The 14,444-nt window shown below is 39.2% G+C and overlaps 1 protein-coding gene across 1 annotated transcript in view; it reads left to right on the plus strand.

Moving 5' to 3' along the window:
* Positions 1 to 14,444, plus strand: part of CEP350 (centrosomal protein 350kDa) — a 62,922-nt gene that overhangs the window by 6,942 nt on the left and 41,536 nt on the right. Inside the window, 7 exon segments of the mRNA XM_009577877.1 lie at positions 1 to 74; positions 3,851 to 3,981; positions 7,032 to 7,175; positions 8,002 to 8,657; positions 9,334 to 9,455; positions 10,856 to 11,919; positions 13,237 to 13,390. The exon segment at positions 1 to 74 is cut by the window's left edge and continues 1 nt beyond it. Of these exon segments, the coding sequence (XP_009576172.1) occupies positions 1 to 74; positions 3,851 to 3,981; positions 7,032 to 7,175; positions 8,002 to 8,657; positions 9,334 to 9,455; positions 10,856 to 11,919; positions 13,237 to 13,390 (2,345 nt within the window).

Here is a 14,444-nt window from a genome sequence, read left to right on the forward strand (position 1 = left end):
ACTCCAGATGGAAAGATCTGGCATGAGGAAGAATTTCACATTAGTCGGGAGCTGTATAGAGATATAGCACTCCAGTTAACAGGTGAGACACAAACTGAATTGATTAAGCCACACAACCTTCTCTAAGAGGCAGAGAAATATGTTTTGTACAAGTCTACAAAGTCATGGAAACAAAAAATCGAAGCAGTGAGTGTTAAATATATTGTACTTCTCTCCACAGGAGGAGTGACTTGTTGAACACTAAAACAACTTAAAAAACCCTTCTCCCCGTTCTCTCATTAAAATACTTCTAATAGAAAACCAATACTGAAAAGAATCAAATGATGGCTTTTCTTTGAAACAGAAAAAAAAAAAAAAGTCTTTGTGAGAACAATTTTCATTTAATTTTGTAACTTCTTTAAACATGTTTGCATGAATGAATGCAATTTCCTGTTTAAAAGGACAAAACCAAACCACTTTTCGTTTTGATGAAACCTATATTATCTCATGGGAACAATTTTGATTTTTTTTTTTTGCCATTTTTAACGCCGTTAAAGTGATATGTGTACCATATACAGTATGTTGAAGCCTGAATTCTACTTCCTTCAATACGGTGTTAACAAATTGTCGGTCCTGAAGCTGCTGTGGGAATTGTTAGTGGTTTAGTTGGAACGTATAGGTAGCTAAAGGGGAGATGGGAGGCATCTGCTGTGGAAAGTTTCTGGGAATTCTTATTTAAAATGGAGTAGGTAGCCTGCAGCAAAGAGGTATGCCTTCAGCTATGTGTGGTGGTGAGATTATATGGCATTAGGTTGGTTTAATATCTCTGAACTTGTAGAACTTTATTGCTTTATATGGGAATTATCCAAGTCTTGACGTTGTTGGAGAAATTTGTGTCCCAGAGATTTGTACATACGGACTTTTTTAGAGGTCTTCTCTGGATTCCCTGAGGAGGGGGAGAACAGGTAGACCAGAAGAAGATTTAAGAAACCTTTTAAATAATCTAGATTTTATTTCCTCTACAACTCTCTTACCTTCAGCTTGGATAGGATATGGGAGGGGAAACTGTGTAACTTTGCAGTGGTAAATTAACAGAATGTTACCTTTGGGGTTTATTCGACATGAAGGTGTAGCAGGGAATGTTGAATGCTAAAAGCTTATAAAACTGTTACTCATTCCTCTTTGCTTAATGGTCTTTTGAAAAACATTAAGTATCGTTGGTGCAAAATGGCAACACAGGAAAAAAGATCTTTTTTAGGTGATGAGCTCATTTAGCAACACAGTATTATGCTTAAAACTGTGAGCAAAGATGATAAACAAATGCTGTATATTTGCTTGACAGTTACACTGCTAAAAGACCAAAACAGTAATACATGCTTTATGTTTTCAAATGTACGTCTCCAAGACCCAGTCTTTATTAATTTTTCACTCTGGAAAACTGTAGTACCATTGGCAGCTCTTTTCTCTGGGTGATCTAGGGTGGGATGCCCAAGTGTGCTTTTTGATTTGCTAGGCTGGTTACAGTGGAGCGCTGTAAGGTTGAATTGCTTTTGACTGACTGAGTTGGAGGAGGGGGAAGAGATCAGAGGAATAAAAAGGAAGGGAATGGAAAATAAAATCACCTGAGAACCTCTAGTTTTGCAGCTTAAGGGTTCGCTTGTTACGTATTAAAAATAATTTTTCTCATTGGTCAAAACATATTTAAGACTGGAGGAAATGTGATGTAAACCTCTTTGTATGTTGATAATATAGTGGCTGGTGTGGAAATTATTAGATTCTTGTACTTGTACAGCTTGACAAGGCACTGAAGAATTTTTCTGCAATCACTCAAAAAAAACCTCAGAAAGTTCAGCATCTTCTTTTCAATAAAATTGTTTTGCAAATACTCTTCAGCATCAGTCCATGCATTTAATGCCAAATCTCTGAAGACTTTTCATCTACACGAGCATGTTTTTTAGTTTTGACAAGCATAGTATGAATGATTCATGAGGTCTCTATAGAAATCCAAATTTTTGAAAAGTTTCGTTGAAGAGGTCCAATTAAAAAAGCATTTGAATCATGTGTTCAGTGGACTTCTGCCTACAAAAGGAAGGAGCTGTGTGTGTATTCAGCCATACGCCTGTCCTCATGCCCTGCGTAGAACAGCTGTCGTGGAACGTGTCTCCTTTCTGACCTGAAAAGATTATATTGAATAGCTGATTCCAAGTAATCAGATGCTGGTGCTGCACATAATATATACTGTAAATGTATTTTTAGGTTGTCAGATTATCTATCCATGTGTTAATTCTGTATTAAAGTTGCAGCATGTGGAGTTTTGGGTGTGTACAGTCAGTTGTATCGAAACTGTTCCATGCTCTCTAGTGCTAAAATAAGCTATAAGATCTCTAATATCTACAGAAGCATTGTTCTTTACTGCAACAAGATTTTTACATGTAAGCATAGACCATACAGAATGTCTTTATCTTTGTTTAGCAATTAGGGTAAAGGATATTGTACGGACCCCAAGCTTCCAGTAATTCTGTCTTAAAGATGTTCAGAATTTGCTGTACTAGAACAAAATTGCTGTAATGTGAATAGAGTGAGTGGGAAGCAGCCTGCAGTTTCCTGATATCAGGAAGGAACTGTTTGTCACTGAAAGAGGTGAGGAGGCAAGCTAGATTTCTGCAAATGCAGTCACTGAGGCCTCTGGTACCTGATGCATTGATTCTGTCTTCCCTGCGCTTCTTGTCAGCCTCAAAGACGACTGGAAGAATTGTTAGGAAAGGATATTAAGGGAGAGAAAGACTCTTAAAATTCCACTCCCACATCCTTTAATATGACCTGTTGTTCTGTCTTGGATACTTCCTAGGGGCATCCATCAGAGAGTGGATTCAGCTGAAATTAGGGGCTGTGAAAGTTAGTATTGGCATCTAAATAAAGCTTCATATCTGTTCATGGAGGGGGTTGCATCCTGGTTGTTTTAGGCTGTCTGATCACATTCTTTATAGAAGAGGAACAAAAACCAATGGTAATAGTGCCCATGGAGTTCCTTATCTACAGTTCACTTTTTGGGATTAAGAAAACAGAGCCTTCAAGACATGTAAACTACAGTGCTTTAACAAATCTTTGAAAATGTCCAGCGTAGGCTGCTGAGACTGAGTATGCAGCTTGCCTGTCCTTGAGCAATGCTTGGCTCTGCTTTGTGCCTAAGGCAGCTGGGAAGCCCACTCAGCGGGGTGGTGGTTGAGCCAGATCTCAGGCTTCCTTTTTGTTCTTTGCCCTAATGTGAAAACATGGTAAAATATGACTTTATCTTCAGTAAGTGTTCCTGGCATCTCTAAAGCCTAAAACCTAATTGTGTTGTAAATGAGGGCTTAAGTGATACAGAATAGTTCTGCATCACTAGGTGAATTCTGCGACAAGTTTTGCAGAAAGTAGAGCGCACAGGTATCCTGTCTTTTGTGCTCCAGCAAGGACGCAACAAGTGAATGTACTGTCATGCGTTAATGTGGAAGCAGCAGCCCGTGTGTTTCAGAAGTGAAGAAACTACGTGTTCTTGTGGAACATTAATACTGTGAAATGTAATATCTATAGTAGAAGAGAATCAATGATTGTTCCTGTCAAACTGTCAACATTTCTCTTAAAATTGAAAATGAACTTTGTAAAGATCTACTATGGCGTTGCTGTGGCTTCGCTGCATTCCAGTGCATAGGTAAACAGCACTTGATTCAAAATTTGCATGCTATGAGGATTTTAAAATGCTAGACTGGGAGTAATTGATCTCAATATATAATCTGGGAGAGTCAGTGAATTTTACTGTGTTTCTCCGAGTTCCAGTTTTTCACAAATGTTGAAGCAAGCTTGTTCTTTCCTGTGGGATATCACTTAACAGCTTTTGTTTGTTTTTAGAGGATTCAACAGTGAAAGGAAAACCTAGTGAGAGAAACAAAGAGAAAAAAGCAACCAGACCAGTGCGGAAAGTGCAAAAACTAACACGGTTGTCAAGTCCAGACTCCAGACAAGGTGACTAGCTCTGCTGTAGAGGGAAGACTGTCACATGTCCTTCAGAGATGAGTTTTGTCTCAAGAAATAAAGAAAAATTAAAGCATACTGCTTTCAAAGTCGTCTCAGATGTGCAACAATGCTGTTGTTTGTAGACTGTATGCTGCATTGGGGATGTATATGTTTTTGTTATTGGTTGGTTGGCTGTGCGTGCTTTTTTTAGTTTATTTTAATTTTCTGCCCTTCCACTTGCTGTGTGCACCTTATGGTAACTGCTGAAGAGTGTCTTGGGAGGGGGCGGGTATCCTTAGGTATCTGTCAGGCTGACACAGACAAAAAGTAGCAATAGCTCTGTTCTGGATCCTGCTTCTGTTTTGCTTGTGTTGAGGCTGGTTAGTGCCTGACCTACAGCTCAGTGAATAATGCTGAGAGGAGGAATGGAGATGATCTTAAAATCAGTGCCAGTGGGACTCACTGAGTTGCCCTCCTCTGCGAGGAGGGGCTGCTGTGAAAGCTGTTCTCTTGTATGATTTCTCAACGGGGAAGCAGAGAACAGGATGTCCTTCTGGCTCTTTAGCTGTTGTTCTTCTACGTCTTGTGTCAAGTTGTTGCTGTTCTGCACCTTCAGTTCTGGCTTGACCCCTTCCTGGCTTTTTCAGTTAGTGAAAGAATGTAAAAACATGTTCCCTGACAAGTCTTGCAAATCTTGATATTTATAAAGGAATGTTTATTTCTTTTGCCAATTAAGAATTTTTTATTTCCATTGTTGTCTGACATTTCCACTGTCTATTAAATTAAAGTATTTAGAGAAGATGATGTGAGCAGGTTACTGTAGAGAAGTGTCTTATAGTAGGAAATGAAATTAACTACATGTGGAACTCTGTCAGTGCTTCTTAGTTTTCCAGTAACATTTATCTTTGATATTGTGTGTAGCAAAAGAATTAGGAAGACTTCCACATCTGCTTCGTATTTGGTTTTAATTTTCATACAAAGTAAGTAGTTATGACTGCAATCACACTACAGAGCAATTTTTTTTTTCTTTAAGTACATGTGAGGTTAGGCATCTCTTGCACCTTTTAAGATTTTATATTTCTCCTTACGTACAGTGATCCATAATCGGTAAATACTTTGTTGGAAAAAAAAAAGCTTCTTTTAAAAATCATTACAAAGGGTTTTTTAGAGAGTGAATGTGCTCTTCTGCATGCTGTAAATCATGAAGCTGCATGTGAATATTTTGTGGTAATGAATGCTAATACTTAAAAGTGGTAAGTATGGGATTTGCTCCTTCCTATGCTGATCAATTCATACTTAAGGAACTTAGATATTTGTTCCAGTTGAGGGAGGAGCACATAGATTGCTGCAAGTTTTAATGGCAATTGTTATTCTCCGCAATGGATTAAATGTGTGGAGAATGATGGCTTGATATCCCTAGAAGATAAGAACCAGATCTAAGTGGCATATCCATGATGGACTGTCCTTCTCCAGTCATAGCAATAAGAAACTGCTTAACATAGCCAAGGCTATAAATAGCTGCAGCTCATGTTCCACACCGTTAGCATGTTTTAGTTCAAACAGCTGACTTGAAATGGAAGATGAGACTTTACACTGCCTTTTTAAACACACACAGAAGTACTTGAGAACAGTGAGTTCAGCAAGAGAACCCCTTTGGCTGATACGTCTGTTTCAGAGAGGCTTGTAATGACATGTTTCAAGTGACAGATTTATAAAATATTTGGATAATTTATAATGCAAGCAAGGAGTACTGTTAGTAAATGAATGAATAGTGGGCTACAGACTTCTAACTGAACAGGTTTCCTCCTTCTGTTTTAAAGTAACAAAAAGAAAAGAAAGGGGGGGTGGGAACTGAGGACTGGGGTTGCCAAAACACCGTTAGTCTGCTGTCCTGGATTTCACTTGAAGTTGCTTTGGTTCCATGTTTTCAAAGACCTCTTGGGCCCAGAGTACAATCCTTTTTGTTTGGCTGCATTGCTTTCATGCTGGAGCATCTGGGTTTGTTTAGGCAGTACTGACAGAGGTAGAACCTGAAACTGAATGGTTAGAAATCAACTGCAAATTGTGTATTCAGGTTAGGTACTTTTCTAGCAATAAAATACTGCTAAATGGTCTGAATTAGGTTATTAATACTTTTTTTTTTTATATGATGCTTTTCTCCAAAGCTCTTTAAGGTCATTATTTAAAAAAAAATGATTAATAATATTGGAAGTCAGTGGGATGAAAGGTGGGTTGAATAAACCTAGTGTTTAATCTAACCAGTATTAGGTAAAGATGCCACCGTACCCATTTTTATCATTTAATTATATGTAGGATGATAAAATAATACTAATAACATTTTGATTGGGTTTCTGTCACCCGCAAGGCAGTGTGTTCTTGAATTAAGTATCAACTAATAGGGTTTATCTTAACTATTTTCAGTCATGGTACAGAAATTGCAGCTAGAGGACAGTGAGTTAGCATTGGTGTAGAACGACTGCTGCTCGGTATTTTTTAACCTCCTCACAAGACACCTATCTACAATTAATTATCTGTAAAAATCTCTAAAATGTTTGTTTTTTCCTGGAATATCATCTAATATTCATTTAATATGCAAGTGAATCGTGGTTTATCTCCCACCTTTTTTTTTGTTCTTATTATTACAACATTTTAGATCCTTTTATCTTTTTTTCGTATATTCCTTATTTAAGTGGAAATGAACAGCTTCTTTTTGATCCTCTACAAATATTTCCCCTCTCCCCAGTAACGTTTGCTTATACATTTTAGACCTGCATAACCCTTTTTTCTTTTTTAAATCAATTTTTATAGGGCTTTAATGTGCTACAGTATGTTTTGGATTACATTGTGTTATGTGTAGGTGTGAAGCACTGGTAGTTGTGTGAGTCAGCTGTTGAGTGTCTTCATGGTACATCACTATGACTGTTCTGTGTAACTGCGGCCGTACTACTTACGCAGAACTAGATCATATAGAAATGATTAATGGTTGCAATAAATACTTCTTTTTGATACGTTGGAAAATCCATCTAGTGCTTGACTTTTATTTATTACTTATTGTGCAGGTGGAAACTATGTAATAAGTGCATCCTCCTGGCGGGAGGGACAAAAGCTAGTAAAAAAGATCCTGGGTCCAGCTCCCAGAATAGAACAGGACAGAAGAGCTGTATCTAGTGACAGAACAGGACGAGAGAGAGCTGCCAAGTCTGGTAAGTTGTACTTTTATCACTGGACTTTTTTCATTTTGCTTAATTTATTATATAACACTATGTCTGCAGAATAAAGCAGACTTCTGAGATAGAATGTAATCAGTTTCTCATTAAAATAACTCCTATTTTTAATCTGGGATTCAAGGGGGGAGCATTTTGCTCACATCCATGGTTGGGATGCATAACCTCTCTTCCTGGGTGGATTATGAACTTTTCTTGGTGTCATGGGAAGCCAGCCCTGCGCATGTGACTTGAAGGGCGGTACGTGCTGTGAAGGTGCTCAGGAGCTCTGGAAAAGATGGGAAGTAGGTTGCAACCTTAAAAATGGATTACCTGCAACCTGTCTTTGCCTCTCGAAGCTAGTGGGGAAAGGAATGGTTAGCAGTGGTCCACAGGCCAGATGAATTTTCCGGATGTGCTGCATGTAATACGTAAGTTATGGCTGGGCATCCCTGTTTTACAGGAATTGTGGTTCTTCCAGATACTATATAGCATCATCCATGTGCATCATAAGTCTTCATTGATTTCTCCACCAGCCCTTTTCAGAATTTATCCAGAATCTCAGACAGGGCAAATAAGGGATGGTGGTAGTTGCTGTGCTGCTTATGTCTGTGAGCTGGTGAGGCTGGTAAGAATATGAAGGGTTTGAGCTCTGTCTAAGCAAAGGCTGCTGTATTTGTACTATGATACTGAATGAAGCAAAAGCATGTTTACAGTGAGATCTGCGCTCCTCTCTCATCCTCACTTTTGTAGCTGTTTCAGTGATGGCATGTAATTTCCTAAATTTGATTTTTACCTGACATATTTGACAAGTCTTACTCTTTAGCAGGCTGTGTCGGAAGGACAGGTTCAGATTCTAGACTGGATGTTACCCATAAAACCTCTTCAAGAAGTTCTGAAAGGTCAAGAAGTAAAGCACGGTCTGAGAATAATCTGAAGAAACTGGAAGCTGCTCTTCCAGATGATAACCAAGAAGATCATGCCTCTGTAAATAAGGACTTCCTACCTGTGGAGATACGTGGAATTCTCGATGACTTGCAGTTGGATTCCATGAGTACAAAGCAAGAGAAAGATGTGGAAAAGCAGAATCAGAAAACTCTTTTGCCTACTCAAAATGCCAGGAGCCACAGTCCAACCAAAAGGAAACCAGACAAGATAGGTGCCAGTGAGGAACCTCAGGTGATCTCTAAGAAACGTCACTATGATACGGATGAGGTTCGTCAGTACATCATCAGGCAGCAAGAGGAGAGGAAGAAGAAGCAGAATGAAGAGAAGAAAGCACAAAAAGAGGCAACAGAACAGAAGAACAAAAGGCTCCAAGAGCTCTACAGAAAGCAGAAGGAGGCTTTTACTAAAGTGAAGAATGTGCCTCCTCCTGAGCCTTCAGCAGCCAAACGGTTACAGGAAACCTATTCTAAACTATTGCTGGAACGTACTTTTTTAGAAGAGCCACCTCAGCTGCCTACGGTGCAGGAAACACAGGTATAGCTGATTCACTAACAATGTGTTGCAGTTGTTTGCAGGAATAGGAGGTCATATGTTCAGGAAGGTCGTGACTTGTCCTGGTCTGGTTATCAGTTAGGAAAAAGGATACAAAGAAAACTGTGTAGCTTTTGCTTAAACATAGTGGTTTTGGTCTGGAGCCTCCTTTCTAGCGGCTGCTTTTCGGCACAGCAAGGCCTACTGGAAAGGTGAATGGAAATCATCTTTCTATTATAAATAGAAGCAGAATTCTGGATATTAGCTAACAGCAGCTATAAAGGGTTGCTCTTAAGAAAACTGTAAACATCAGTCGAACCATGAATTGAAGAACTTTGTCTGAAGTTGCTTCCAGTCGGTGGACAAACTTCATCAGCAGTGAGTTAAATAAGTTTGCTAATCAGAAACTGAATATGAAAGAAGATTAATATATGGTAAAAGACTAATATCAATTTGATGTGTTCGGCTGAACTAGTTCAGTATGTGAGCAAAGCTTTTTTTCCTAGTACATTCTGCTGAGACAAAAACATAAATGTCTTGTGTTTTTAAGTCTTTGTGCGGTAGGAAAGATGTGATACTACACTGAGGAATGTAAGCCTTTTCAATTTTAATGAGACAAGAGCTTCTAAACTCCTGCAGACTTTTGAAAATGCGTTTTTCTGGTTATCTTCATTTCTAGCCCAGACCTGGTTATCAACCATCTGGGGAATCCGACAAAGAAAACAAGGCTCAAGAGCGTCCTCCTAGTGCATCTTCCAGTAGTGACATGTCTCTTTCAGAACCGCAGCAGCCGCTACTGAGGTGAGCCATTGTGGGCCCTTTGAGAGAGAGGAAAATACTCTAGTTTTCATCTCTGAGAGGTGAAAATAGACTAGGCTCTTAAGTTCATGTTCTAGCAAGAGTAATTGTCTTTATGGCAATTGTAACATTTCCTTGCAGTAAAGAGGAAGCTGATGCAGGAAGGCATATGAAAATTTTCGCAAAGACCTGTTTCCTTTCTGGAAAAGTTCAAGGAAGCACTAGGAATGCTGTGTAGTACTGTGTATAGAATAGGCTGCTAAACCATATGCTAGTAAATATATATTGTTAGTGTAACCTTGTAAGGAAAAAATGTAAGTACTAATAGTAGGGGAGAGATGAAACTTAAAGGGCTCAATAAGTTATTTGGAGAGCCTCATAGCAAGCATTTTTTTGTGAGGGACTTTCCAGGTTTCTTAGTATTCAGAATATGTGCAAGTGATATTAGCGAAAGAAGGTCTTTACAGAACTCCTGTCATGCAAACGAGAGCTATCTGGAAATAAAAAAGATGTCTTACAGAACTTTAAACATCCTTGTATTTCCAGTCCTCCTTTTCTCTAAGTGTTCTTCGTGCCTACCCTAAGTAACAGCTCCAGTGAAACATGGGCTGGGTTCAACTGGAGGGGGAAGGCTGGGGCTAAGAAATTCCAAGGAAAAAAAAAAGTTTCCTCCCTTTTGAAGTCAGGAAACTTTTGGAAAAGACTTACTGATGATGACAAAAACACTCAGCTTGTAACAACTTGGAGAACAAGTCTTATGAGGAGCAGCTGAGGGAACTGGGACTGTTTAGCCTGGAGAAGAGGAGGCTGAGGGGAGACCTCATCGCGCTCTACAACTACCTGAAAGGAGGTTGTAGCGAGGTGGGGGTCGGTCTCTTCTGCCAAGTAACAAGCGATAGGACGAGAGGAAATGGCCTCAAGTTGCGCCAAGGGAGGTTTAGACTGGACATTAGGAAAAATGTCTTTACTGAAAGAGTGGTCAGGCCTTGGAACAGGCTGTCCAGGGAAGTGGTGGAGTCACCATCCCTGGAAGTATTTAAAAGACGTGTAGATGAGGCGCTTAGGGACATGGTTTAGTGGGCATGGTGGTGTTGGGTTGACGGTTGGACTCCATGATCTTAGAGGTCTTTTCCAGTCTTAATGATTCTATGATTCTATGAACTCTAAAACACACAGTACACCATAAACTGCATTTCAAATTTGGAAGGTGCTGTGTTGTGGGTTTTTTTGTTTGTTTGTTTGTTTGTTTTAAAATAGCATTCTGTAACTGTTTACTGTCCCATTCCCTGCCCCTCTGACTTCACCAAAAAGAACTGCTTCCTAAAAAATAAATTTGTGGCAACGATACTTTCATGTAAAATAACAGTACTTGCATAACTCATCAACTTGACTTTTCATTTCAGGAGTGATTTGATGGAGCCTCCATGGGTACAGCCAGACAGGTTGAGCCCAAGAGTCCAGCTCTCTCATCCGCAAGCTCTCCTGGGCTCAAGTGGAGGCCCTTGCTCCCAACACTGGAGTCTGGAGCAGATGGACCTTTTGTCGAAGGAGTGTGACGCAATGTTGGCAGGCAGGAGGAGCCATACTGCACCCGTGGGATCGCTGACCTTGATGCCTCAGCCATACCTGAATTCACCGGCTGCACAGCAAAATCTCTTAGTAAAACCTACTGCTAACCAATATAAAAGCAAATTAGATCGGATTGAAGCTTTGAAAGCTACAGCTGCTTCCCTTTCTAGCAGGATTGAAAGCGAAGCCAAAAAGTTGGCTGGGGCTGGTATCAATTATGGTACCATGTGGAACTCAGACCATGAATTTTTGCAAGAAAACCAGGATGATGGGCGGTGGGCAAAAGCTGTGAGTCCTCCTGTGAGAGAGGAAAATGAAGATGCTTTTTCGGCCAGAATTCAAAAGATGTTGGGTACCTGTGTGTCTCATACAGCCTTTGATGACAACCTTCCTGGGGTAGGCAACCTTAGTGAATTTAAAAAGCTCCCCGAGACGATCAGGCCTCATACTGCTGCAGTCAGCCTTGGAATGAGGTCCCCCGCTGCTAACAGGCACGAAGGGATACTAGGACATTTAGCTAAGAGACAGACTGACTCCCCGGGGCGTGAAAACCAGGCTTATGCTCCGAACAAAGCTGTAGTTCCTCATGAGTCCAGCATTGACTCCATCAGCGAAGGGCCTCTCCTAAGTGATGGAGGCCTCTCTGAAGAGGAGGGAGGCCAACACAAACAGTTGCCACTGAAGATGCTGGAGACACTAAAAGAGAAGGATTTCTGCATTCGGGAGAGAAATGCTTTTGAGCCCATAAAGGAATTTCAGAAAGAAGCTGAGAAGTATTTGCCACTTTTCACTCAGACAAGTGGCACACACAGCAAGGGGCCATGGGAGGAACTGGCAAAGGGAAGTCCCCACAGTGTCATCAACATCTTTGCGAAAAGTTATCAGCTTCATGGAAAAGGTAAAAATGGAAAAATTTCTTGAAGCTCTTGTGAATTACTATTTTCCCAGTCTTACTACTCCTTATACTTTATACTTCACAGGTAAGGAATCTGCTTTTAGATGTCTCAAACATGAATCTGTGTAAGGCTTTCTCACTTTACTTTTGGATGAAAAATTATTTTTCCCCCCTTCTTTTGCCACCTTGTCTAAGGAAAAAAAGAACACCCCCCACACACATACTTTTGGACTGGAAGAAGGTTATTTTTGTATTAGATTGCTCTGTATTTTGAAATCAGTAACTAATTCATACGCTGGGTTACACGTATTAAGGACACCCATAATTACAGAATTGTGAATGTAAAGTTTACATTTATTGTATCCAAAATTGCATACTAAATCTAAATTGCGCAGAGTGCGTTTGGAAATGGTTCTCTCGACCATGGAGAACAGACCTTCTGGATTGGAATGTGCATCCCCCTACTATATATGCGCTCCAGATCATCTGTAATAACACATCATTCCTGTTTCAGTTAAGGCAGAAAGATGAAATGCATGCTTTATGCAGCACTTACTTCATGGCATAAACATGAGTGCTTGCATATCTCCTGAGTTCTTGCTATGCAAGAATAATATAGCTTTACTATATTATTAGAAACATGTAACTTCAGTGGATGAATGATGTGGACTTTCCTTTTGCATCTTTGCTCATATGAGTTATTCAATAATGTCTCAAAGTAGTGCGACAACTAAAACTCTGGTAACAATATTGGATTTTGAGAAGGTAAGGTTTTGGTATATCAGTAGGGAAACCCATTTCAGGTATCTTAGGGCATGCTTTACAAGTGTTTCATGCAGGATGCTTCATTTGATTTTCTTTTTTTGTACAAATTTATTCTTCGTTTTGAGTACTGTTTCTCTTGCCTTGAGTTCCTCATTTCGAGGAGGAACATTTTCTGAGAAGTTGATTTTTATCTTGTGGTTTTTCTTGATTCTTTTTTCCTTCGTTTTATTTCCCTTAAAGATGATTGCATTTAAATTTTCTGCAGATGGCTTTACTCTTAAGCACTGTGCTCTTCAAGAATGTTCTAGCTGGAGTGTGTTAATGAAGGAAGAGTATTCAATAATTTACAAACAGAGGAAGACTGTGCTTGTTACGTTGTGTTAAAATTGCCATGGGATGGCTATACTGTTGTTTTCCTGATGGTTTTGTGTTTGAAAGGAAGTCTTTGTAAGTCGTGGTTGGGAGCATTTTAATTCCTGCAGCTTTATTACCTGTTTGATGCACATTTGTGTTTGGTATCCTTTTTGTCTTTTCCCTCCTTTGTCCACACTTTAGTGTTTGATGAAAGGTCGAATGGAGGGTCTGCCTTCCTGCGCCCTTTACTGCCTGCCATGAGCCCTCCAGAGAGCGTGGTTTCTTACGAAGATGATTTTGCCTCATCGCAGGGAAGTGGCACTTTAACAGACAAAAAGATTGCACGTGACCTCAGGTAACTGTGTGTTAGACTTCTTGTAAAAATCAAAATGCAGAATTTGACAGAAAATAGTTAATGCAAAATTTGTTTCATAATATGCTAGATATCTTTTCTATTATGCTGTATTGTAATACTAGTCAAAGTGATGAGGTATTTCCTTAGGACCTTGCAGTTAATATAGCAACCAGCATGGTTAAGACTTAAAGACTTTTTTTATCTAATTTTTGTTGTTCTTTAGTCTCGCAGGTAGCTTTAGGCAAGGTTCTTACCCTTTGTAGTCAGGTGAAGATTAATTCTCCAACTTGTGTGGCTGCTATAATGCTCAATAGGTTAGTCTTTGTAATTTAGAAAAAAGAGAAGATATTTGAAAGTGTTAAAATACCTTCAGTACTTCAAAATTTTGTAAAAAGCCTGTAATTGCTTTCAAGTAAGGGTTCGGTAATGCTTAGTAATGGATACATAAATTTTAAGAACTTTTAAAACCTTTTGTTCAGACTAAAATTTGAAGATTGTAAATCCTAGACTCTCCATGTTACTACTGAATTTATGTGGCTTCCTGAATTTCCTAAGACCCTTTTTTTGTAATGAGATATATTTACATCTGTTGGGCACCTTGGGGAAGGCCAGCAATACTGTCTTTATACTGGTGATACTTCACCTCAGAAGAAAGGAAGGTAAAAGGCACTTTGCATGCTGAAAATGTTGGCTGCAAAAAATGGTTTCTTTCTGATTAAACTTCTTCATAGGTCTTCTGTTGGTATTATTTAGTATATGATGCATTACCCTCTTTTTTGCAAATCTTTTGTAATTCTTTATTGAAAATTGCTAATATTTCTGTCAGTTGATGGTATCTGTATGCCCAGAGATTATCTAAAATGCAGTCATATTTGGAGTCATTCTTGTGGTGTTCAAGTCTGTAGTCAAATACCTCTTAAGAGTTACCATTGGAAAGGATGGTTGTTATCCATCTTTTACTGTTTCATATTATTGGAAGTATGTTTCAATATGTTCAATATCATGTCAAACTTCCTAGTGTCTTAGCTGTCATAGTTTTTAATCTCAAAATCAG

Source organism: Fulmarus glacialis, unplaced genomic scaffold (assembly GCF_000690835.1).
Source record: "Fulmarus glacialis isolate BGI_N327 unplaced genomic scaffold, ASM69083v1 scaffold13025, whole genome shotgun sequence".
Classification (NCBI taxonomy): Eukaryota; Metazoa; Chordata; class Aves; order Procellariiformes; family Procellariidae; genus Fulmarus; species Fulmarus glacialis.